The sequence below is a fragment of the Tenrec ecaudatus genome, chromosome 12, assembly GCF_050624435.1.
Source record: "Tenrec ecaudatus isolate mTenEca1 chromosome 12, mTenEca1.hap1, whole genome shotgun sequence".
In the NCBI taxonomy this organism is placed as follows: Eukaryota; Metazoa; Chordata; class Mammalia; order Afrosoricida; family Tenrecidae; genus Tenrec; species Tenrec ecaudatus.
This window is the reverse complement of record NC_134541.1, coordinates 5,959,336-5,982,772: the sequence shown is the minus strand read 5'-3', so window position 1 is coordinate 5,982,772 and position 23,437 is coordinate 5,959,336. Positions and strand designations below refer to the sequence as shown.

Sequence of the window (23,437 nt, the reverse complement as noted above, 5' to 3'; positions counted from 1 at the left end):
TCACAAGGTGTGGAAGGGAAGAGGTATCAGAAGTTCAAACACGAGCAACCAAATTGATGTGAAAGGGCATGGATATAGTGGAGACCCAATACCCAACCGTACGATAATAAAACAGTCCCTCTCAGAAGGGCCTCACAGAAGGGATAATAAATCCAGGATGTGGTATAGCACTGATGAACCACATAACTAATGTCTTGTTTTTTAAAATTTCCTTCCCTTACTATTATAGTTTTCACTTGTTTTACCTCATTAATCATGTTAACTTCCATATATTATTTGTATATTTAAGATTGATCACTATATGGTAATCAAGATTGATGCCTACTTAGGAGAGTGACAGGAGTAATGGTTCCCTGAGGGTACTGGAGAAGGGGAGGGTTTTTTTGTGGAGGGAGGGGGAATAATAGGGAGCTGATAACATTGATGATTGTATAACTCCTCTTGATGGCATCAAACAGAATGGTATATGAATGGATATATTGGATTATATAAGATATAGCTATATATATATGTATATATATATACATATATATGAAAGAAAAATCCACTCATCTGGTAGATAGAGTAGGGTGGGAGGGGATAAAGGGGAGCTGATATCAAGGAATTCAAAAAGAAAGAACATATTTTGAAATTGATTTGCGTATGTTCATTTGTATATTTAAGACTGCTTATGAAGAAAATGATTAGGGCAAAGAAAAAAAAAGATTTGTATGATCCCCTGATAAAATGATTAAAAAAAAAAAAGACTGCTTATGTGTTAGTCAGGGTCGACTGGAGACTAGAGAAACAAATTCATAGACACTCATATGTGTATAAGAAAGCACTTTATATAAAAGAACAATTGTATATTGAGAAAACATCCCAGCCCAGTCCAGATCAAGTCCATAAGACCAATATTAGCCCATGTCTTAAACTCGTCCATCAATTCTTCTTTAGACTCATATGACACATGCAATGACGTGGAATGCAGGAAGATCAAAGGTCAGTGTGTGGAAAGTCTAAGGCTCCAGTAGTGGTGGAAGTATCTCAGCACTGGCGTGGGTCTCCATGTGGCTCCTCCAGGTCCAGGGCTCTAGCTCCATCAGCATAGCTCCATGTGGCTCATCAGCAGGAAGAAGCAGCAGCAAGAGTGTGTCTAGCCTCCAGTGAGCTATTTTTCTCTGTTGTGCCTCCAAATGAGGTCATCAAGCTATGACATGATTGACAGGCTAGACGCCACCCCTCCTCAAGTTGAGATTATGTAACTGCCTTGGCTCAGTACTTGGTCAAGATAGACAACCCTCAGAAACAGTGAGAGGAGTAATGATTCCCTGAGGATACTGGAAAAGAGGGTGGAGGGAAGAATAGGGAGTGATAGCATGATGACTGAATAACCCCACTTGATGGGAAGGAACAACAGAATAGAAAGTGAACGGATAGATTGGATTGTGTAAGATATGGTGGCAAATAATAATCATAATAAAAATGGTTCCTGGGGGTTAGGGTGGGGGCAAAAGGGGATAAAGGGGAGCTGATATCAAGGAGTTCAAGAAAAAAGAAAATGGTTTAAAAATGATTGAGGCAGCAATTGAACAAATTGCTTGCTGTGACTGAACTACGGAATGTTATGTCATCTGTAAAAGCTCCCAATAAAATGATAAAAACAAAAAACCCACAACTAATATAGCACACAAGCGTGAACTGTGTAAATGGTGGTCGCTTTCTCTTATGGTAACAGAGAAGATAGGCCTATTTTCTAGAAATGAACCAGAAATTCAAAAACATGAGTTGATTCCAACTCACCAGTATTTGGACTTCCTGCTGTTTCTCTTGGCACCAGTCAGTATCATTAGAAGACAAACCTAAAGAAAGAAAGTAAGAAAGGCTGTGAGAAAGAATGCCCAGAATGTTCAGTCAATAGTTCTGATTATTGGAGGGAAAACTGGAGCTACTTTACTCGCTGTGGTCTCTACAGGGTTCTCACCTAAATCTGGAGCCTAGGTCCCCTCTTCACCTCCCAGACCCTCGACAACTCTCACCTTCTGTGAGCTTCTTCATGGCGTCCATATCTTCCCCCGTCCCTTCAAGCCAAGGTCTTCCAGGCCTGCTCTGAGTATAAGGACCGGAACATGCAGAGTCAGTGCAGTGGCAGCCTGGAAATTCTACTACAGGGCCAGCTGGAAGTCATTTCATCTCCAGGTGCACCTCTGCTGCCTGTGGGGGTAACAAAGTCATCCCTCACTTAGGTAGAGGCTTCCTTGTTTTCATGTAACCAGGACCTGTGGGATGGAGAAGCATTCTTATGCTATTGGATCTTTAATTGTAGGCTCTAAACCAGAAATTCTCAACCTGTGGGTCACGACCCCTTTGGGAGTCGAACTACCCTTTCACAGGGGTCACCTAATTCATAACGGTAACAAAACTACAATTATGAAGCAGCAACAAAAATAATTTTATGGTGTGGAGGGGTCACCACAACATGAGGAACTATATTAACGGGTCACGGCACTAAGAAGATTGAGAACCCCTGCCCTAAACCCAGGCCTCTTCATAGGGATCCTGTCCTTTCCCATTGTCCTCAGTCAACAGCCAGAGGTGTCTACCCTGATTCATTTCTGGTCTACAAGCCCTCACGTCTGTTGCCTGACACTCGCTCTTTTCTGCAAAACAGGACTGCACCCTTCTCACCCAAACAGCTCAAATTGAAGCAGTGAGGACACAGACAGAGCAACTGAATTGTCAGCGTGTCTGACACAGTGCCAACTACGGTTACCTTTCACAAGCAGTGTCTGACAGGGACTCCCACCTGATGACAGTCACTTCTGTCCCCCTGGACCAGCAAAGGCCCACACTAGAGGCTGAGGAGCAAAAGGAAGACAGCTCAAATCCTCACCTCTAAGTGGTGAGTGACAACATATCCTCTGCCACGCCACTACTCCACGTGAAGCTAGAGGGGGGTCACGTGCTGCACTGGGTGCTAGGTGGACATCACTCTCATTTGTGGCATCCTCTGCTTGCTGAGACCAGAGGAACCACAGCGCTAGATGAGCAGCCTGTCCTCTGAAAGCAAACTGTGCACAAATAGAACTCCTTCCAGGATCAGGTGGGATGTGCACAGGTCTTCTTTGATCACCTAAGAACTTCCCTCTGAGCAAGCAGTTATCTGTCTCTCACATCTTCTAGGTGGGCAAAGGCCAGTGACTCAGGTCACGGGCTTGGCCATGCACACTGTTCTCCTTTTTGTATATTCTGTCCCACTCTGGCCCTGCCAACCCCCTTCTCTCCAGTTCTTTCTCTTCTTCCTTTTGGCTTTCCTTTCTTATTCTTATGTTTCCTTTTACATTCTTTTTTTCTCTTGTTTTTCACCATTAGAGCTCAAATTGGGGGGAGAGTGAAGCATTACCCCTTCCCTAGGTGGGTAAAGAGGGAGAAGCAACTTACTGGAATAAGTGCTTAACAATACTTATATAGAACTCAAGGGGTGAATAAGCCCAGTATTACTTTAATAATTGGGATACTTTTGACCTAGTTTCTATCCAGCCTGTGGTGACCCAGGCCATGTGCTATTAATTGCTGTCCCCTGAGATTCTATCCTGTCAAGAGCACATCCTTCACCAGCCATAGCAAGCCTCAATGTCGAAAAACTCCACCAAGAGAAATGGGCTTTACCTCAAACTTACTATAACCATTGGACTTAAGGGGTTTATTTTTTAATCATTTTATTGGGGGGGCTCATACAACTCTTATCACAATCCATACATCCATCTATTATGTCAAGCACATTTGTTGCTATCATCATTCTCAAAACATTTGCTTTCTATTTGAGCCCTTGGTATCAGCTCATTTTCCCCCCTCCCTCCTTGCCACACCCTCCCTCATGAACCCTTGATAATTTATAAATTATTATTATTTTTTCATGTCTTTCATGGTCCAATGTCTCCCTTTACCCACTTTTCTGTTGTCCATCCCCCAGGTAGGGGGTTATATGTAGATCCTTGTAATCGGCTCCCCCTTTATACCCCACCTTCCCTCCACCCTCCTGATATCACCACTCTCACCACTCCTGAGGGGTTCATCTGTGCTGGATTCCCTGTGTTTCCAGCTCTTATCTGTACCAGTGTACATGCTCTGGTCTAGCCAGATTTGTAAGGTAGAATTGGGATCTTGATGGGGAGGGGGTGGGGGAGGAAGCATTCAAGAACTAGGGGAAAGTTGTATGTTTCATCGTTGCTACACTGCACCCTGACTGGCTCGTCTCCTCCCCATAACCTTTCTGTAAGGGGATGTCCTTGGACTTAAGATTGACAGACGCTGGTGTGAGAAGAAATGGATGGCTGTGACTCCAAGTTCGCATATATTTACCATTTTAATGCCCTCCTTCTTTTACCATGTCATGGACTAATCTGAAAGGCATGTTTCTGTTGGAAATTCTGCCCTTTCACCAACTGCCAAGGTCAATGTAAATAATGCTCCATCATCAAAAAGTTTAATCCATGCAAAATAAAAATTCATGGAGGTTCACTGTATACATGTATACCTTACTTTTCTCAACAGTGTGTTAAATTCTATAGAATTGGATAAATTAAATATACTATCAACAGATTACTTTATGCCCAGGGGATGATTGATAATTTTGTCATAAAATGATAATGAGGCTTTTAAATGAACCAGAGATATTTATAAATCATATAGCTGTAAATGGATTTGGGTCTTGCACTTCATTCTAGCCCCAGTATCAGAACAATTAGTTCTTGTGACATGACCCTGGCTGATTATCACCAGTATATGAAAATCAGGAATGGTAAATCTACAGATAATGCTTTTGGGGGTGCAAGAGGGGAGGTTAAAGGGAAATGGGGAACTAGTAATGAATACAAGGAAGAAAATGTTCTAGAACGGATTATAGTAATGATTATGCAATTCTTTAATAAGATTAAACCATGGAAATGAATGATATGGGAATTTTGCCTCAATAAAACAATTTACATTTTGAAAAGAGTTAGATCTTACCATAAACTGAGGTCCCTACATGTGAACTCCAGCAATTGAGTGTGGCATTTATAGGCAGTGAGGTCACTGACAATGCCAGTAGTGAATGATTCCTGTGGGACATGACAATTCTCAATGTGTATTCACATACAGGGGTAAGAAGTGTTTGATGAAACTGGCTATGAATTAGTAAATGCTGAATCAGAAGGTGGTTACATGGATCTGCACTATTGGCTAATGAATTAGTAAATGCTTGGTAATTGGCTGTTGCAGGGTGTTCACTAAGTCAATCATCACAACACCCTGTCCCTGTCCCTGGGAGACTTGTGCATCATGGAAGAGAACATTTGAAGCACAGAATGGGCCCTACCCCAACACTACTAAAATCTTCATCCCAAAAATGTACTGCCAATGAGCTGATTCTTGATAGGTAGAAACATAAGGGATAAAGGGCTTGTCTCCAGGGAATGCTCCTCTAAATGAAGATTAGCTGGCCATGCCACAATAAAGGGATTTGAAGAAAATGAGGCACCCTAAGAAACCTATGGAGAAAACTCCAAAGCTGGGCATACACACACCAAGGTCACCTAGATTTGATGATGAAGGTCAACCTGGGCATGCACACTAGAAACCAGCAACCCCATGCATGTCATACAAGCCCCTAAACTCAGCCACTACGATTCAACAATACCCCCCAACCATGCCCCCACCTGGGGGTAGAACGGGCTACAGAGTAGAAACTGAGGGCAGGATCTCTCCCTCATGCACAAGAAGCACTTGCAGGATCTCACTCTCCTGAGCTCTCCCTTCTTCCTTTTGTCGGTCCAGGCACTCCTCCTTTGGTTGTGGACTCCTCTTTCCAGCCATTTTCCAAGTGGTTTTGCATCCTCCCCTGAAGGGGCCATTTTCAGTTAGGAACTCTTGCCCAGTGCATCTCGTGGTCTTGCACGCTTTTAAGAGATAGGGTGTACCATCTGAGGCTATACCCCGAACCTCCCTTTTCCCTTTAAAAGTTCCTTGGACTTAATGAAGGTGCTTCTGTCCTGTGAATTCTTCCAGCATCGAGAAGCAAGAACCTGGGAAAACCATCTCAGAAACCTAACATTCTGACTCAGTTTCACCAACACATCTGTTTTGTTTACAGTTCCTTTATATTCTGATAGCTAGGTGACTATATCACATAAAATTCACTGTCATCCAGAAGAATCTGACCATAGCAACCCTATAGGACAGGGTAGAAATACCCCTGTGAATTTCTGCATGTGTAACTATTTCTAGGAGTAGAAATCCCCATTTTTCTGCTGCAGAGTGGCTGGTCATTTGGAACTGCTGACCTTGTAGTTAGCAGCCCAACCAGTAACCACAACACCACCAGGTCTCCTTTTGTCACATAGGTGGTTAAATATTTTTATTTTCACCCCAAATTCCAGCATCTTGAAAGGAGTAGGAATTTTTAAGTGACAACTTGACTCTCTGGACTGTTTAAAACAAGGTCATACTTAAGGGTTTCTGGCCTGCCCCTGAGTCTCTGGCCTCCTCTGGATCTCCAGTTACCAGCCACATTCTCTCCATTTTCCAATCTTCAGTCTGTCAGCACAAGTGCACAGGAGCTCACCTCCATAATTTCTATTTTGATGAAAAACAGACTGCTTGTTACAGAACACCTGGTGGCCCGGTGGAGAGATCATGTAGGAGCTCGGCCCACGGTACAAGCTCTCTTTTCTTTTTATTGGTTCTGGGACTCCTCTTTTGGTTCTGTCAACTCCACTTTTCAGCCAATTTCCACATGGTTTTTCATGCTCTCCTAAAGTGGCCATTTTCAGTCACAAACTTGCTCACAGCCCTTGCCAAGTCTTGCATGCTTTGCAGAGTTAATGTGTACTATCTGAGACTGTATTACCTGAAACTTCCCTTTCCCTCATTAAAGTTACTACTTGGATTTACAAAAGTGCTTTTGCTGTGCGAATTCTTTCAGTGTTGAGAAGAACCAAGGTAAACCATACAAGAAACCTAACAGATTTATTAGTCTGCAACTCTTTATAGGGGTACAAATCCCAGTCTTTATCTCTAAGAGGACTTCTGGCTAAAGCATCACCTCCACTCATGACACACATGTGGCTTAACCCAAACGAGGAGTCTCTGGGTTTGGTTGCAGGTCACAGTAGGCTCATCTTCTCTAGGGCTGTCTGCTCTAAAGCTTAAGCAGGCTGGATAAAGCCCTTGAGGTGCCTCTCTCCCCTGTGCTCCCACACAAGGGTCTGGAGATGTCTCTTCCAACCTTGAGTGGTTTTTGTTAGGTTTCTGGATTGGATACCTTGGTTCTTTCTTCGCAATGCTGAAAGAATTCACGTGGCAGAAGCAATTTTGTAATCGGTGATTTTATGAGGGAAAGGGAAGTTTTAGGTATTAGAGTCTCAAAAAGTATATGCTATTTCTGGAAAATGTACAAGGCTGCTTGGAAACTGCGCAGGATTTCATGACTGAACACAATAACCCACATGGAAAGAATACCAGAACTAGAGTACAAATCTGTGAGTCCAGAACCAAGAAATCCCCAGGGGCTGAGAGAGTGTGGCCCTAGAGGGCGCACGGGCACTTATGATCCCACACTCGGCCTGCAGAGTACACCAGAATGAAAGAAGGAGAAAAGAAGCATGTGCCCCCACTCTGCTGCTGCTGGCTTTGATTCCCTTTCTCCCCAATGGTTGAGTTTAGGGCCACCTGTGTGGTATCATGGGCCTAGTTTGAGACTAGGTTTAGTTTCACCTGAGCTTAGGTGGCTCTTTTCTGCACATGCTCAATTTGGATTTTTCCATAGGTGTCTAAGGGGTGCCTGATTTCCCTGCAGCCCCTTTGTTGTGGGGCTATACAGGCATTTGGGGAGACCATTCCCTTAGTCTTCTAGCTACCTAGCATTTTCACTCCTGCAGCTCTGATCAGAACACGGCTGCCCTAGCTGGAATCTGCTGGATGGAAGGGATTCTCTGCACACAAGTCCAGGAAGATCTGAAGCACATGCTCCCTGAGGAATTGTTGTCAAGAGAAAGCCAAGAGGCAGAAGGAGATTTCTACCTTTGGTTCTGCAGGAGAGTTTTGTGTTGGAGCCGCTTTGAGTGGGCATGCCTGCTTTTTGCTGCCTTCTCTCTCTCTCTCTCTCTTTAAAATCATTTTATTAGGGGCTCATACAACTCTTATCACAATCCATACATACATCAATTGTGTAAAGCACATTCGTACATTCATTGCTCTCATAATTCACAAAACATTTGCTCTCCACTTAAGCCCCTGGCATCAGGTCCTCATTTTTTCCCCTCCCTTCCCACTCCCCTCTCCCTTGATAATTTATAAATTATTATTTTGTCATCTTGCCCTGTCCAACGTCTCCCTTCACTTACTTTTCTATAGTCCATCCTCCAGGGAGGAGGTCACATGTAGATCCTTGTAATCGGTTGCCCCTTTCCAACACACCCTTCCTCCACCCTCCCAGTATCGCCACTCACATCCCTGGTCCTGAAGGTATCATCTGCCCTGGATTCCCTGTGTTTCCACCTCCACCCCTCTGCACCAGTTTACATCCTCTGGTCTAGCCAGACTTGCAAGGTAGAATTCCGATCATGATAGTGGGGCGGGGTGGGGAGCATTTACGAGCTAGAAGAAAGTTGTATTCTTCGTCAGTGCTACATTGCACCCCGACTCATCTCCTCCCCTAGACCCCTCTGCAAGGGGATCTCCAGTGGCCTACAAATGTGCTTTGGGTCTCCCCTCCGCACTCCCCCGCTCCCATTCACTATGGTAAGAATTTTTGTTCCGATGATGCCTTATACCTGATCCCTTCGATCGCACCTCGTGATCGCACAGCCTGGTGTGCTTCTTCCATATGGGCTTTGTTGCTTCTGAGCTAGATGGCCGCTTGTTTACCTTCAAGCCTTTAAGATCCCAGACGCTATACCTTTTGATAGCTGGGCACCATCAAATTTCTTCACCACATTTGCTTATGCACCCATTTGTCTTCAGCGATCGTATCATGGAGGTGAGGACCTGATGATAGATTTTTTGTTCTTTGATGCCTGATAACTGATCCCTCAGCACCTCATGATCACACAGGCTGGTGTGTTCTTCCATTTGGGCTTTGTTGCTTCTGAGTTAGATGGCTGCTTGCTACCTTCAAGCTTTTAAGACCCCAGACGCTATCTCTTTTGATAGTCGGGCACCATCAGCTTTCTTCATTACATTTGCTTATTCACCCGCATTGTGTTCAGCGGTTGTGTTGGGAAGGTGAGCATCATAGAATGCCAAATTAAGAGAAGAAAGTATTCTTGCTTTTGAGGGAGTACTTGAGTGGAGGCCCAATGTCCTTCTGCTACCTTAATAATAAACCTATAAATATATGCATATAGATCTATTTCCCCATCCTCATATACAAATATATTTGCATTATAAATGCCTTTATCTAGACCTCTATAAATATCCTTTGCCTCCCACCTCTTTCCTCTATTTCCCTTGACTTTCCTCCTGTCCCACTATCATGCTCCGTCCCCACCAGGGCTTCAGCAATTCCTCTTTGTTACATTACCCTTGATTATACCCTACCAGGCCTCCCACACCCACTTCACCACCAATTTGGATCACTTGTTGTTCCCTTGTCCCTGGGTTTGTTAACACCACTTCCTTTCCACCCCCTCTCCCATGTCCCCCCAGAACTGTCGGCCCCGTTGTTTTTTCCTTATGGAGGCCCTGGTAGCACAACAGTGAGCATGCCATTAATAGCCAAATGGATAGTAGATTAGAAGACAAGTTTGTCCATCGTTTTTACTAAGAGTTCTACTCTATGTACTAGTTAGCATCAGTCAGGATGAACTTCACAGCAACTACTCTTTCATCACATACTTGTAACTGACAATACATACAATGTAATAACTTATGTATATGTAATTTATAGGAATTACACTTTATTTTTAATTCCAGAAGGAGTTCTCATGGGCTAGTAGGTTACAAGTTGCACAAGGTTGGAAGTTCTAACTGGCCAAGCACCACACAGGAGAAAGATGATGTTTTCTGCTTCCCTAAGATTCCCAGCCCTTGAAACCCACAGGGGCAGTTCTACTCCGTCCTCTAAAGCCCTGTGACAAGGAATCCACTTGTTGGCAGTGAGAGACTGCAATCCAGAATGTGGTGTCTCAAAGTCATGAGTCACTGTCAAGAGGAAGATGGGACAGCTCTACTCTAGTGTGCCAAAATTTTGTGGGGGCTTAGAAATAACTATTTCCCTGACTTGTGAAAATTTCTGTGGCATTTAATATTTTAAAAAGTGAATGATGGTCATAAAAGTGTAATCAATCCGATGAGCAGAATCCAAATGAAGAAGGCAGTATATGTGATAATGGCCTAGGTTCAGGGGAACCAAGTCTCTGAACTGGTTCGTGCCCTAGCAGAAAATCTGCATTTCTAAGAACACCAGGCGATTCTTTTAGACTCCCAGGTGATGCTTATGTTTGATTATGTATTCACTAGCATTACCTGGGGGTTACGATGTAGTTTCCAATTCCAGACAACTAGGATGTAAATGCAAACTCTCAGCAGGGTGGGCAAACAGAATGAACCAATCAAAGCCTAAATCTGAACTAGCCCAACTTCAGGGGGCTAATGGTCAAGATCAGTCTAAAGCTGAGCCCATAAGGTGGAAATCAGTCATCAACCTTCCAACTCTTTTATCAATTCTGACCCCAAGCATCTTTCCCAGAGCATGGCATTCTCCGCTTCTCTTCTAGGTTCAATAATCCAGCACAATCGCCACAGAGAACTCACATATCTAAGTGACAATTCCCAAATAGTATTTCAAAACTTAGGAAATGGGATAGGACTGGGTTTCTGGTTATGCAGTAATTCTACATAATCCTGCAGTAATTCTGGTTATGCAGTAAGGAAGTCCCCATTCTTTACTCTGAGACATACATCCACCTGTGCTTCACATGTGCCAGATGATGCTATTTTTTTAGGAGAAATGAAAAAAATCCTAAACAAATTAGTTATTAATGTATTAATTTTTTGGCTGCCAATAAAAGAGCATTGAAGTTATATTTTAATTAAATAAGTCTTAACTGTTGGAAATGAATACTATATGTATCTAATAACTCCCCTACATGGTGTCAGTATCTCCGTGAGTTAGAAATGTGGAGGTAATACCAGTCACGTTAGTAACACTGATGTAGATGAAACTAAATTAAACCCAAGTTAGTAAATGCTAAATCTGTTGATGGGTCCACTGTTTATATTATACTAGTCTACTGAATTACTCAACTAGAGCTTACCGTATACTAGAGTATAAGCCAACCTGAAAATTTCAAACTAATTTATTTTGAAATTTTCGGGTAGGCTTATACTCGAGTATATATGGTTCACTCTGAGCACTAAGTTTACCAAAGGCCATGATTTACATTGGGAAGCATAAAACCATTTCTCATTCTCCCTTGAAAAGGCTGGTGGTTTCAAATTGCTAACATTGCGGTTTGCCCCATAGGTAAAGCACTACATCACCACAGCTCCTGTGTCCTAGAATCTTAAGTTTAACAACTGCCTGTGGAACAATCCATGATCCATTGCAATCTGAAAGATAGCAAAGCTAGTCACAGCCCTCATCTACGGTCATGAACAACTCTTTAATATCCTCAAACCTCTGAATTTTATGGTACATCAATTGTATGTCAATAAAGTTGTTAAAAATAATACAAAGCTCAAGCTACACTAGAAATTTTCAACAACAAAAAAGAGGTATCACATTACATTAACACTGACAGCAAAGTTAAAAAGGAAAAAAAGAGCTGGCAGTGGTGCAGAGAACAAAAATGTGAACCCACTATGGAAAATGATAGGGTGTTCCCTTACACAACTCGGGATTGACATTCCACCAGACTCTGCAATCTTTTCTCCTCAAATAGGAGCCGTAACATGTACACCTAGGCCAATCACAGCATTGTTGACAATAGCAAGAAAAGGGAAACAACCTCAATGGCCAACAGTAGAAAAAGGCATAAAGAAGTTTTGGTACTTACACAGAATGGAATACTACTCATCATTAAAGGATGGTGATAACACTGTGAAGCCTCTCATGGTCTGATGCACCTGGAAAACATGCTGAGTGAAATTTGTCAAGTCACAAAGGAAATATATTGTATGAGTCCGTTGTTTATAAGGGGGGAAAATAGTTCTTCACAGCAAAGTACACAGACTATAATATTATAAAGTGGGGAGGAAAATGTAGCAATAGGCTTTAGGGAAGGTTAAGTATTCCCTGGAGTGAAGGTGAACACAGTAGGTTCACAAGAGAAATCAAAGGAGGGGACGGGAGCAAGTTATTGGCAGGTTTGATGAGTTTAAGCTGTTGAACATAAAACTGATGCTGTGAAATGTAAACCCTCAGTTAAATCACAATAAAAATATTTTTTTAAAAAGAGGTCATTCTAGAAAGGTGATCACTTAGATAAAAAAGGTGATCCACTGGTATCCCCCTCACTTCACAAGGGATCTGTCTCTAAAACACAGACCACTCCATTCCTGATCAGACCAGACTCACTGATAAGTTTTCAGAACTAACTTGTTTTTTAGGGGTTGAATTCAGTCAAGAAACTTGAACTCCATGCACTTTGACAATAAATAAGAAGCCCTGGTGGTTCAGTGAATTACAGGAGGGCTGCTAACCATAAGGTTATCTGTTCCAATCCACCAAATGCTCAGTAGGGCAGATACAAGGTTTTCTCCCGCAGGGTTAGCCTTAGAAACCTAAAGGGTAGTTCTACTCTGACCTACAGGGTCAATATAATTCAGAATTGACTCAATGGCAGTGAAGTGTTTTTGTTTTTGACATCCTCTATTGTAATCGGCTCCTAGAATGAATAAGAAATTAATGCACAAAACACCATCAATTTTCATAATCAGACTTCACTGGGAGCGCTGAAGAATCTGCATCTGAAGAACTTCATTTAGTTCTTCCAAAGCAAGTTCATCACACATGATGGACATTCCTATACCCCAGATTTGTGATAAAACCTGTGGGGACCTCAAGTGATCCAGAATCACAGCACAAGAGGAGCAACCGTGGACATGTAGGAATTCCTTCTGGGCACAAGTGGGCTGCCCTCAGCTATCCTCTGAACCCTAAAGAACTTTTTCTGCATCAGGCAGACAGATCACAAACATCTTTCAGGAACAACAAAAGAGCAGTGACCCATCAGCAAATGACCCTAGGCCTTGGGAGGAATGGTTCATGTCAGAACAGGGTCAGGATAATGGAGGGTGGACATATGTGTGGCCTCTGCCTGGTAGAAATCAGCCTTGAGATGGGTACAGAGTTGGATTTTATTTCTCCTTACTTAATCTGGATAAGGTCAGATGTAGGCTCCATGTGATTTTTCCCTTGGAGCCCAAGGAGAACTACCAAGTTCATGAAGGGAAAGGGGACACTCCAAATTTGTAGCCAGCAGACAAGAGAAGGTGTTGTGTGGACTCTCAAACTTGAACCTAGAATCTGTCCACATGGCAATCTGAAAGATAGTACTTTTGAATTGATTAGATCTGGCCTAGTTCTAGTTCTACATGAATAGGGTCAGAGAAGGGAGGAAAGAGAAGTGGATATTCTTATATTTTATATTTGTTAACACTTTATCATATTCCTGGCACTGACTGCCCATAATAGATGTCTGCTGAAGCTACATAATGGTACCTGAAAAATCTATTGTTATTAAGCAGTGTTTCTACTGTTTAAAAAGATCACGAATTAAAAAGCAAAAAGATCAACACTTGACATCCCTTCCTGGGATGAGTGTTGCAGAGAACGGCACTGAAGATACAGTTCTAGGAGAGAGACTGGTCAGACTCACCCACCGGGGGTCAACCAAGATAGGAGTGCAACAGACTAGTGATGGGGATGAAGATAATTGAAGCCTCCAGAAGAATCCTGATCCTAGACTTCTGACTGGGGAGCAGCACTTGGCAACCCATCTGAACTGATTGGAGATTGCCACACTGAAAGTCTATAGGCATAACTGGTTGGGGGGGCAGGGGTGAGACACATTAAAATGCTCCATCCCTGACCAGGGGAATAACAATGTGGTCTTATAGGATGTTCCAAAGATGGATGAATGGGTGTATGTCTTATTAGACAAGTGGGACCAGGGAAAGGTAAACCTGAAAGAAATGGGGTCAGGACAGATGATTTATAATATGTTCTTTACTATAATACAGAGATATTCATCTGTTCTATGTCATGATCCCTGTTAGACTTGTGACTACCTGTATGTTTTTTTCTTTTTTTTGGTGTGTGGATTTGTTTGTCTGTTATCTTTTTATTTGGTATTTATGATGACAAGATATATAGGATATGCAATCTAACAGAGATAATGCATAGATCTATGGTTCCAGGTGGGCATAGGAAGGGGTGGGTAGGGGAGCAGGGAGACAACAATGATAGATACAGGGGTATAGTAAGTATTCTAAAATTGATGGTGAGGAGGATGTAGCTTTACTTTTCTTGTTTGTTCAGTTGATTTGTATCTGGGAAGAAGTACTGAAAGGTGAACAATGCATGAACATAATATTGGAGTAGAAGAGAAAAATGTATATATAAATATATGTGTATTTGTTTACATATGCACATGCAACAAGGAAGCAGATGGACTTTGGGCTTCTACTTAAACCTTGCCTTAGTACAAGAATGGTTTGTTTTAACAATGTGGCATTATATAATACCTATCAGTGGTGAGTGACAACACACCTTCTGGCAAGCCCCTACTCCATATGAAGCTAGGGGTGTGGGGAAGACATGTGGTGCACTGAGTGCCAGATGGACTCCACCCTCATGAGTGGCATCCTCTGCTTGCTGAGACCTGAAGAACCACAGCGCTAGATGAGCAGTCTGTTTCCTGCAAGCAAACTGTGAGCAAGTAGAACTCCTTCCAGCATCAGGTGGAATGCCCCGGCTGATTTTTGAACACACTAGAACTTCCTCCTGATCAAGTGATGATCTGTCTTCTAGGTCAGCAAAAGGCAGTGACCCAGCCAGGCACAATGTCCTCCTTTTGGGATATTCCATCCCATTCTGGTCCTGTCAACCTACTTTTCTCAGGTTCTTTCTCTTCCTCCTTTTAGCTTTCCTTTCTTTTTCTAGGTTTTCCTTTTACATTCTTTCTCTCTTCTTTTTCACCATCTCAAGTCAAGATTTGGGGGGGGGAGGTGCATCTACATTTCCTAGGAGGCAATTACCCTTCTGTTGGTGGATCAACAGGGAGAAGCAACCTCCCATTGGGAAAAAGCATTTAACAATACTTATATAAAAACCAAGGGGAAAATTAGCCTAGTCCTGTGTTCATAATTAGACACTTTTGACCTACTTTATATCCTGCATGTTGTGACCCAGACCATGTGCTATAAACTATTGTGACCATAGACTCTGTCGTTTCAAGGACATATCCTTCACAGGCCACACCAAAAGGACTCATGGTAGAATTCCTCACTAAAGGAAAAGGGCTTTATCTCAAACTTACCTGTAGCCCTTGGACTTAAGACTGATAGTTCCTGGTGTGAGAAGAAACTCATGACTATGACTGCAAGTTCGCATATAGTTACAATTTTAATGCCCTCCATGCTTTAGCGTGATATGTACTAATCTGATAGGTATGTGTTTGTCCTTCGGAAAAGAATGCTACTGGAAATTTTGCCCTATCACCAACTCCCATGGTCTATGTAAATAGCGCTCCATCATTTAAGAGCTTAATCTATACCATTGGATAAATTAATGCTACGATCAATAGTTTTCTTTATGCCCCAGAGTACTGATTGATAATTTTGTCATAACATGATAATGAGGCCTCTAAAGTAAACCAGAGACATTTATAAATCAAATCATAGATATATGAATGGATCTGGGGCTCATACTTTAATTCTAGCCACAATATAAAAACAATTAGTTTTTGTGGCAGTTACATCATCTCCTGTCAACTTGAGTAAAGGTGTGGAGTCTAGTCTATCAATCAGATCACAGCCAATGAGGTTTCTATTTGGGCATAGCCTTCTCCTGAGGATTCTGGGATCTTCTGTCTTCCTCGCTGGAGGCAGGGCACACTCTCTGCTTCTCATTCCTGTTAACAAGACTAATGGAGCCAGAGCCCTGGAGCTGGAAAAGCCACATGGAGACCCACACCAGTGCTGAGATGCTTTCACCGCTACTGCATCCACAAGACTTTCCATTCACTGGCCTGTGATCTTCCTGCATTTCGCATCATTGCATGTGCTATGTGAGTCTGAAGAGGAATTTATAGACTGATACAGGCATATGGGCTAATATCAGACATATAGACTTCATCTGGCCTGCGCTGGAATGTTTACTCAATATACAATTGCTCCTTTATATAAAACTCCTTTTTTTTCCCTCTTTTCTTTTTTTACATTTTATTAGGGACTCATACAACTCTTATCACAATCCATACATATACACACATCAATTGCATAAAGCACATCCATACATTCCCTGCCCCAATCATTCTCAAAGCATTTGCTCTCCACTTAAGCCCCTTGCATCAGGTCCTCTTTTTTTTTTCCCCTCCCTCCCCGCTCCCCCCTCCCTCATATGCCCTTGGTAATTTATACATCGTTATTTTGTCATATCTTGCCCTATCCGGAGTCTCCCTTCCCCCCCTTCTCTGCTGTCCCTCTCCCAGGGAAGAGGTCACATGTGGGTCCTTGTAATCAGTTCCCCCTTTCCAACCCACTCACCCTCCACTCTCCCAGCATCGCCCCTCACACCCTTGGTCCTGAAGGTATCATCCACCCTGGATTCCCTGTACTTCCAGCCCTCATATGTACCAGTGTACAGCCTCTGTCCTATCCAGCCCTGCAAGGTAGAATTCGGATCATGGTAGTTGGCGGGAGGAAGCATCCAGGATCTGGGGGAAAGCTATGTTCTTCATCGGTACTACCTCGCACCCTAATTAACCCATCTCCTCTCCTAAACCCCTCTATGAGGGGATCTCCAGTGGCCGACACTTGGGCCTTGGGTCTCCACTCTGCACTTCCCCCTTCATTTAATATGGTATATATATACATATATACATATACACACTTATCTTTTAATTTTTTTTGCATGATGCCTTATAGCTGGTCCCTTGGCACCTCGTGATCGCACTGGCCGGTGTGCTTCTTCCATGTGGGCTTTTTTGCTTCTGAGCTAGATGGCCGCTTGTTCACCTTCAAGCCTTTAAGACCCCAGACACTATCTCTTTTGATAGCCGGGCACCATCAGCTTTCTTCACCACATTTGCTTATGCACCCATTTGTCTTCAGCGATCCTATCATGGAGGTGTGCAGTCAATGATATGATTTTTTGTTTTTTGATGCCTGGTAACTGATCCCTTCGGGACCACTCAATCACACAGGCTGGTGTGTTCTTCCATGTGGACTTTGTTGCTTCTGAGCTAGATGGCCGCTTGTTTATCCTCAAGCCTTTAAGACCCCAGTCACTATCTCTTTTGATAGCCGGGCACCACCAGCTTTCTTCACCACATTTACTTGTTCACCCACTTTGGCTCCAGCTGTTGTGTCGGGAGAGTGAGCATCATAGAGTTCCAATTTAATAAAAGAAGGTATTCATGCATTGAGGGAGTGTTTGAGTAGAGGCCCAAGGTCCTTCCGCCACCTTAATACTTAACCTATAAATATAGACACACAGATCTATTTCCCCATCCTCCTATATATATTTGCATGTACATGTCTTTGTCTAGACCTCCATACATGCCCTTTGACTCCTAGCTCTTTCCTCCATCTCCCTTGACTTTCCTCCTGCCCTACTACCATGCTTCGTCGCCACCTGGGCTAGAGTATACCTCTTCTCTAAGCAACCTTACCCTTGATCATTTCCCACCAGGCCTGCCACTCCCCCCTCTCTACCATTTGGGGTCCCATGTTTTTCCCTTGTCCCTGTGTTTGTTAACACCACTTCCTTACCCCCCTACCCCCCCACCCCAAGTCCCCCCGGAACTGTCGGTCCCGTTGTTTTTCCTCCAGATAGTTCATCCAGCCTGTCCTATTCAGACAGACCTGTGGAGACACTAACATGCACAAAAACAAGACAGAGGAAAACAAAGCAACAGAATACAACCAGACAACAAAACAACAAAAACAAACCACTGACAAAGAACAGAACAAAACAGTTCACAAGAGAAAAGCTTGTAGTTAGTTCAGGGATCGTTTGCTGGCCCTTAGGAGCGTTTTCCAGTCCAGTCTGTTGGGGCACCACGCCCTGGCCCCAAAGTCCACTTTCAGCATTACCTGGGGACCTTGCCACTCCATTCCCTTGCTGTTCTGCTGCACTCCCCCAGTGCTTTGCCTCGGTGTGGTGGGATCAGGTCAGGTGCAATTCCCACACTGTGTCTCCAGTGCAGTCCCCTGTATCGCCCTTAGTCACTGATTGGCATCATTTCTCATAGTGGGGCCAGCCATGTTGTTCTCTCTGTGGATAAAACTCCTTCTTATACACGAGTGTCTATAAATTTATTCTCTAGTCAACCGAGACTAACACAGTTTTTATGACATGACCCTGACTAGGCCCTCACCTCAGGAAGAGATGACTGAAGATATGAATGCCACAGCAAAGTGTGGTGAAAAAACCAGATGGTGTCAGGCTATCAAAAAACAATAGCATATGGGATCTTAAAGATTTGTCTATAAATTCACAGTCATCTAAGTGAGATGTCAACTAAGTTCACATGGAAGCCTGTGTGATCCAAGGATGCAAATACTAAAATCCAAGTCCAAAGGAAGAAATGGTATCGGAGCTTAAATTGTGAATACTCAATTTGCAAAAGCGATGGATGACAGTTGAAGCCAGGGCAACAGAGTCCCTGCAAGCCTCTGGCGAATCCCCTCCAACCATAGTAGAGCAATGTGCATAGCTCTGGTATCAGAGTATTCTAAACTGGACTATGGCAGATCTAATTAGGTTAAAATGTAATACCTAATCATTTGGTTTTTCTTTTGACACCTCCTGCTTTATTTGCAATTGAAGTATTTTTCCTCTGGTTTATTTTTATATTGCTGCTCTTTTTCTGCTGACTATTTTTGTTTTTGTATTTCACTTTGTTTGTTTTATAGTATATGAAAATCAGGATTGGTAAGTTTTTAGAGACAGTAAATTGAGTAATGCTTATTGGGGGTACTAGATGGGAGGCTTTAAGGAAATGGAGAGCTAATAATGAATATAAGAAAAAATTTGTTTTAGAACTGATTATAGTGTGATTATACAACTCTTTTTAATAAGATTAAAGTATGGAAGTGAATATGTGAATTCCGTCTCAATAAAACTATTTACATTTTGAAAAGAGTTAGCTCTTACCATAAACTGAAGTCCCTATATTTGAACTCCAGCTATGGGGTACTACATTTATAGGCAGTGAGATCAATGACAATGACTATAGTGAATGATCCCTGTGGAACGTGAGAATTCTCAATGTGTATTCATACATAGGAGTAAGAAGAGATTGATGAAACAACATGCCAGCTATGAATTAGTAAGTGCTGAATCTGAAGGTAACGCCATGAAATTTACATTAAAGCTTAAACGCTAAACACATTTTGGTTGTGAGGGGCTGTGGTCTACACTAGGAACCCAGACTCTAGACCAGTGGTTCTCAACCTTCCTAATGGCTCCACCCTTTAAAACAATTTCCCACGCTGTGGTGACCCCTAGTCATAACATTATTTTCGTTGCTACTTTATAACTGTCATTTTCCTACTGTTATGAATCGGGCGACCCCTGTGAAAGGGTCATTTGATCCCCCCAAAGGGGTCGCGACCTATAGGTTGAGAACTACTACTCTACACAGTGCCTTCACATGAATTTATGCTGTATTTAGGTCCTGAAATTAATTCCAATGCTTCGGATCATTAAATCGTATGTGGTCAATTTGGAGAAAGTACAAGAAGATTCCGTTTCCATAAGAAAGAATAAGGTTGAAAGATTAAATAAACCACACAGAGAGGCAGCTTTGCCACAAAATAAATGGGTTCTCACATAAGAATTATAAGAATTTGGAAGAAAATTTGGCAATCTACTCCTAAAATAACTAGCCAGTGAAAATCCTATGGAGCACACATCTACTCTGCTAAGCGTGGAGTCTCCTGATGCGCTGCCATCAACTCCACAGGAATGGGCCCAGTTTCACCCATAGGCATAGCTGCTGGGCTGGGAATATACTTAGAGTTGGTAACTGGCTGTTGGAGTTAGGCCACGGAGTCAGTCTATCATTACACCCTGTCCCTGGGAGACTTGCCATTCTGGAAGGGATCATTTGAAGCACAACATGGGCCCCAACACTACTAAAATCTCCACTCCAAAAATCCACTGCCAATTAACTGATTCTGACTCACAGTTTCACCAACACAGCTGTTTTGTTGGCTTGTTACTTAACAGCTCTTTTCTATTCTGATGGCCAGGTGCCTGTATCACATAAAACTCACTGCCATTGAATCGATTCTGACTCACAGCAACCCTATAGGACAGGATAGAACTGCCCTTGAGAGTTTCTGACTGTGTAACTCTTTCCAGGAGTAGAAAGCCTGCCTTTCTCCCTCAGAGTAGGCAGTGGTTTTGAACTGCTGACTTTGTGGCTAGGGCTTCTTTGTCACTAAGGTGTTTAAATATTTTTTATTTTGACCACAAATTCCAAGAGAGTCAGCTTAACTCTCTTGATGGTTTAAAAGAAGTCCTTATTCCTGTGAATTCCAACTCATAACAACCATATCCGGCAGAGTAAAAATACCAAGGTTTCTAAGATTGCAATCTTTATGGAAACCAACAGGCTCATTTCTCTCCAGGGGGCATTTGGTGAATTACAAACCACCCAGCTCCCCAAGAGTTTTGTGGTCTGAGACACACCTGTAACTCAGAGCCATAGACGAATATTCTCTCCAAACCCTTCTATCAGGGAAATCTATATCACATTACACTACAATGACCACCTCTAGAGGTTAATGGCAGCCTACTTCAAATAGACTGTCTGTACCCCACTTCAACAGGAAACTATCATTTGCATAGATGGCAGCTGGGTGCTTTCTTATATAAACTTATTAGACAGATGTTTCAAAGGGTTGACCTTATTTGCCTCTGTGGGTTTCCTAGGGTGAACTCATGAGAGAAAGCCTCATCTTTTGCATGGAAAGTGGCTGGTAGTTGTTCACTGCTGACCTTGTGGCTAGCAGGCCAAAGTATCTCAGCAGGATTTGCTATGAGTGGACACCAATCTGAGTTTGGTTTCAAGAAGCAATAGGCCAGCCCTGCTAACCTGTCCCAATAGCAACAAAATAAGGTTTCCCAATGTTATCACAAACGACTATCCCCCACTGTTTCCGGAATTGAACATGCTTAAATTTTAGGCCCTTGTCAGCTTTTTCAATTCTATCACAAGGAAAATTGGAACAAAGTCACAAGAAGGGGTCGGCCAGCCAGAGCTCCACACTGTTCTCAAAATCTCTCCCACCTCTAAAATCTCTAGGAACTACATGCAGACCTGTCAGAAAATCTCAGCTCAACCACTATTTGGGATGTCTATAGCCTGTATCAAATACACATAAGCACTTTACCCACCCCCATGGCTGATTCCCACCACCACCACGAAATGCAGCACCAACCAAGCGCTCTCCACCAGAAACCGCCTGGTTTGCTACCCTAGCCTCGTCGCCACCACTAGGGACGGGAGTTTACCTGGCGCCCTCTGCACCCACCCCACAACCCAAAGACCCGGAAACGCTTGGATCGAGTAGCCCTCTCTATGCTCTTTGTCCTGGAGTCATACTACCCACCGCCTCAAAATGAAATTCGAGGTCACTCGCGGCCCAGGCACAGTCCCGACCGAGGGGTAACGGAGCTCTCCGCAACTCGAGGACCCGGCCGTCTCCCGCACACTTTCCTGGGCCCCAAAGCGCGTCTAGGACAGCGCATCCGTCCCCACAAGCGCAATCTCAGGAACCAGAGGGCACTCAACCCCCAGAACGCAGCCCCCTCCCCGCCACCGGAAACCACCTCGGGCCCAGACGCTGGGCCCACCTTCCCTGCTCCTCGTGACCGCGCGGGAAAAGCCACTCGGGCGTCGAGGACCCTGCGGCCGCGCTCGTCCGTCCGTCCGTCAGTCAGTCAGTCAGCGGCGCGGGCTTCCCGGGAGCCCATCCGCAGGGCGCTCAGGCTACGGCTCCCTCGACCGCCACAGAGCCGCCGCGGGGCAGGCGGGACGGGACAGACAGTGGTCACCGCGTCCTCGGCTCCCGGTCCCTCCCTCAGAATACCTGCTCGTCACCGCGCAGACACTGCTCCGTGAAGCCTCCCTTGGCCTTTCTCTAGAAAATCCGCACGGATGAGAAGGTCCAGCAGCGATCCCCGAGGGCCACCGCCCCGCCCCTCGCCACGTGATGACGTCGGAGGCGCGTCCGCTCCCCAGGCCGGGCGCGGGCGCCCCCTAGCGCCGGCTGAGAATTGTTTCCACCAAACTGTCTCGTGAAGTAGAACCCAGGGGGCTGCGTCAGGGTTCTGGAACCTACAGTCCCTGCTGGGGAAGCCCCACGTCAGCCTGCCCTTGACTAAAGGGCAACAGGCTGGGAGGACAAAGACCACTCTTACCCTCACCTCCAGGGCTTTCCTGTGATTATGTTCCTCCTCCCTAAGTCCGCAAGGTCAGGAACATTAGTGCTGACATTTAAAAATGTCATTAGTGCTCATAAAAAAATCGACGACTGACCCCAGGGCGATGATTGACAATATTTTACTTTTTTTTTGTTTACGTGGCTTTTTGTTTTCCTGCCTTTAGCTTGTTTCTTTTTTATTTGTTTGTCTTTTTGCTGGTTAGTTTCTTGCTGGTGCTGATGTAGTTAGACCTATTGGGTCTCAATTTTGTCATAAGATGTACTTCATTTATGCACATTCCATGGACAAACTGATGGATTCTGGTCTCCTACTTAACTTTAGCCCCAATTCAAGAACAGTTTGTTCGGGTGTCATGGCCCTGCTCCATACTGGCCTTCATGAAATGATCACTGACAATAAGGGTACTGCAGCAAAGTATGGGGATGAGAAAAAATGGTGCCAGCTATCAATGGGAATAGGGACTGAGGTCTTCAAGGCTCATATTCAAACAAGCAGCCATAACCTTTTAAGCGAAGAGTCAACTAAGCCTATTTGAAAGGAGCACACCAGCTTATGTGATCCAAAGATAATAATAACAAAATTCAAATATGGTGAAGGAAAAGGTATCAGAGCTAAAATTGTGAACACCAATTTGCCGAAGGCTGTGGAGGACAGTGGGAGCCCAAAAGCCATCCGCAGAACACCTAAACTGATTAGCCTCTAAAGCAGATCCCCTCTAGCCACAGGAAAAGGTCTGAAATGACTTTACTAGTAATCACAGATGACTGTAATCCTGCTTATGCTGGATCAACC

At 43.7% G+C, this 23,437-nt stretch overlaps 1 protein-coding gene across 1 annotated transcript in view; it reads right to left on the bottom strand.

Moving 5' to 3' along the window:
- Window positions 1-22,406, bottom strand: part of LOC142423224 (uncharacterized) — a 33,964-nt gene extending 11,558 nt beyond the window's left edge. The window contains 4 exon segments of the mRNA XM_075528450.1: window positions 1,783-1,841; window positions 2,019-2,258; window positions 12,018-12,087; window positions 22,291-22,406. Of these exon segments, the coding sequence (XP_075384565.1) occupies window positions 1,783-1,841; window positions 2,019-2,046 (87 nt within the window). The 5' untranslated portion in view covers window positions 2,047-2,258; window positions 12,018-12,087; window positions 22,291-22,406.
- Between the last annotated feature and the right edge of the window lie 1,031 nt (window positions 22,407-23,437).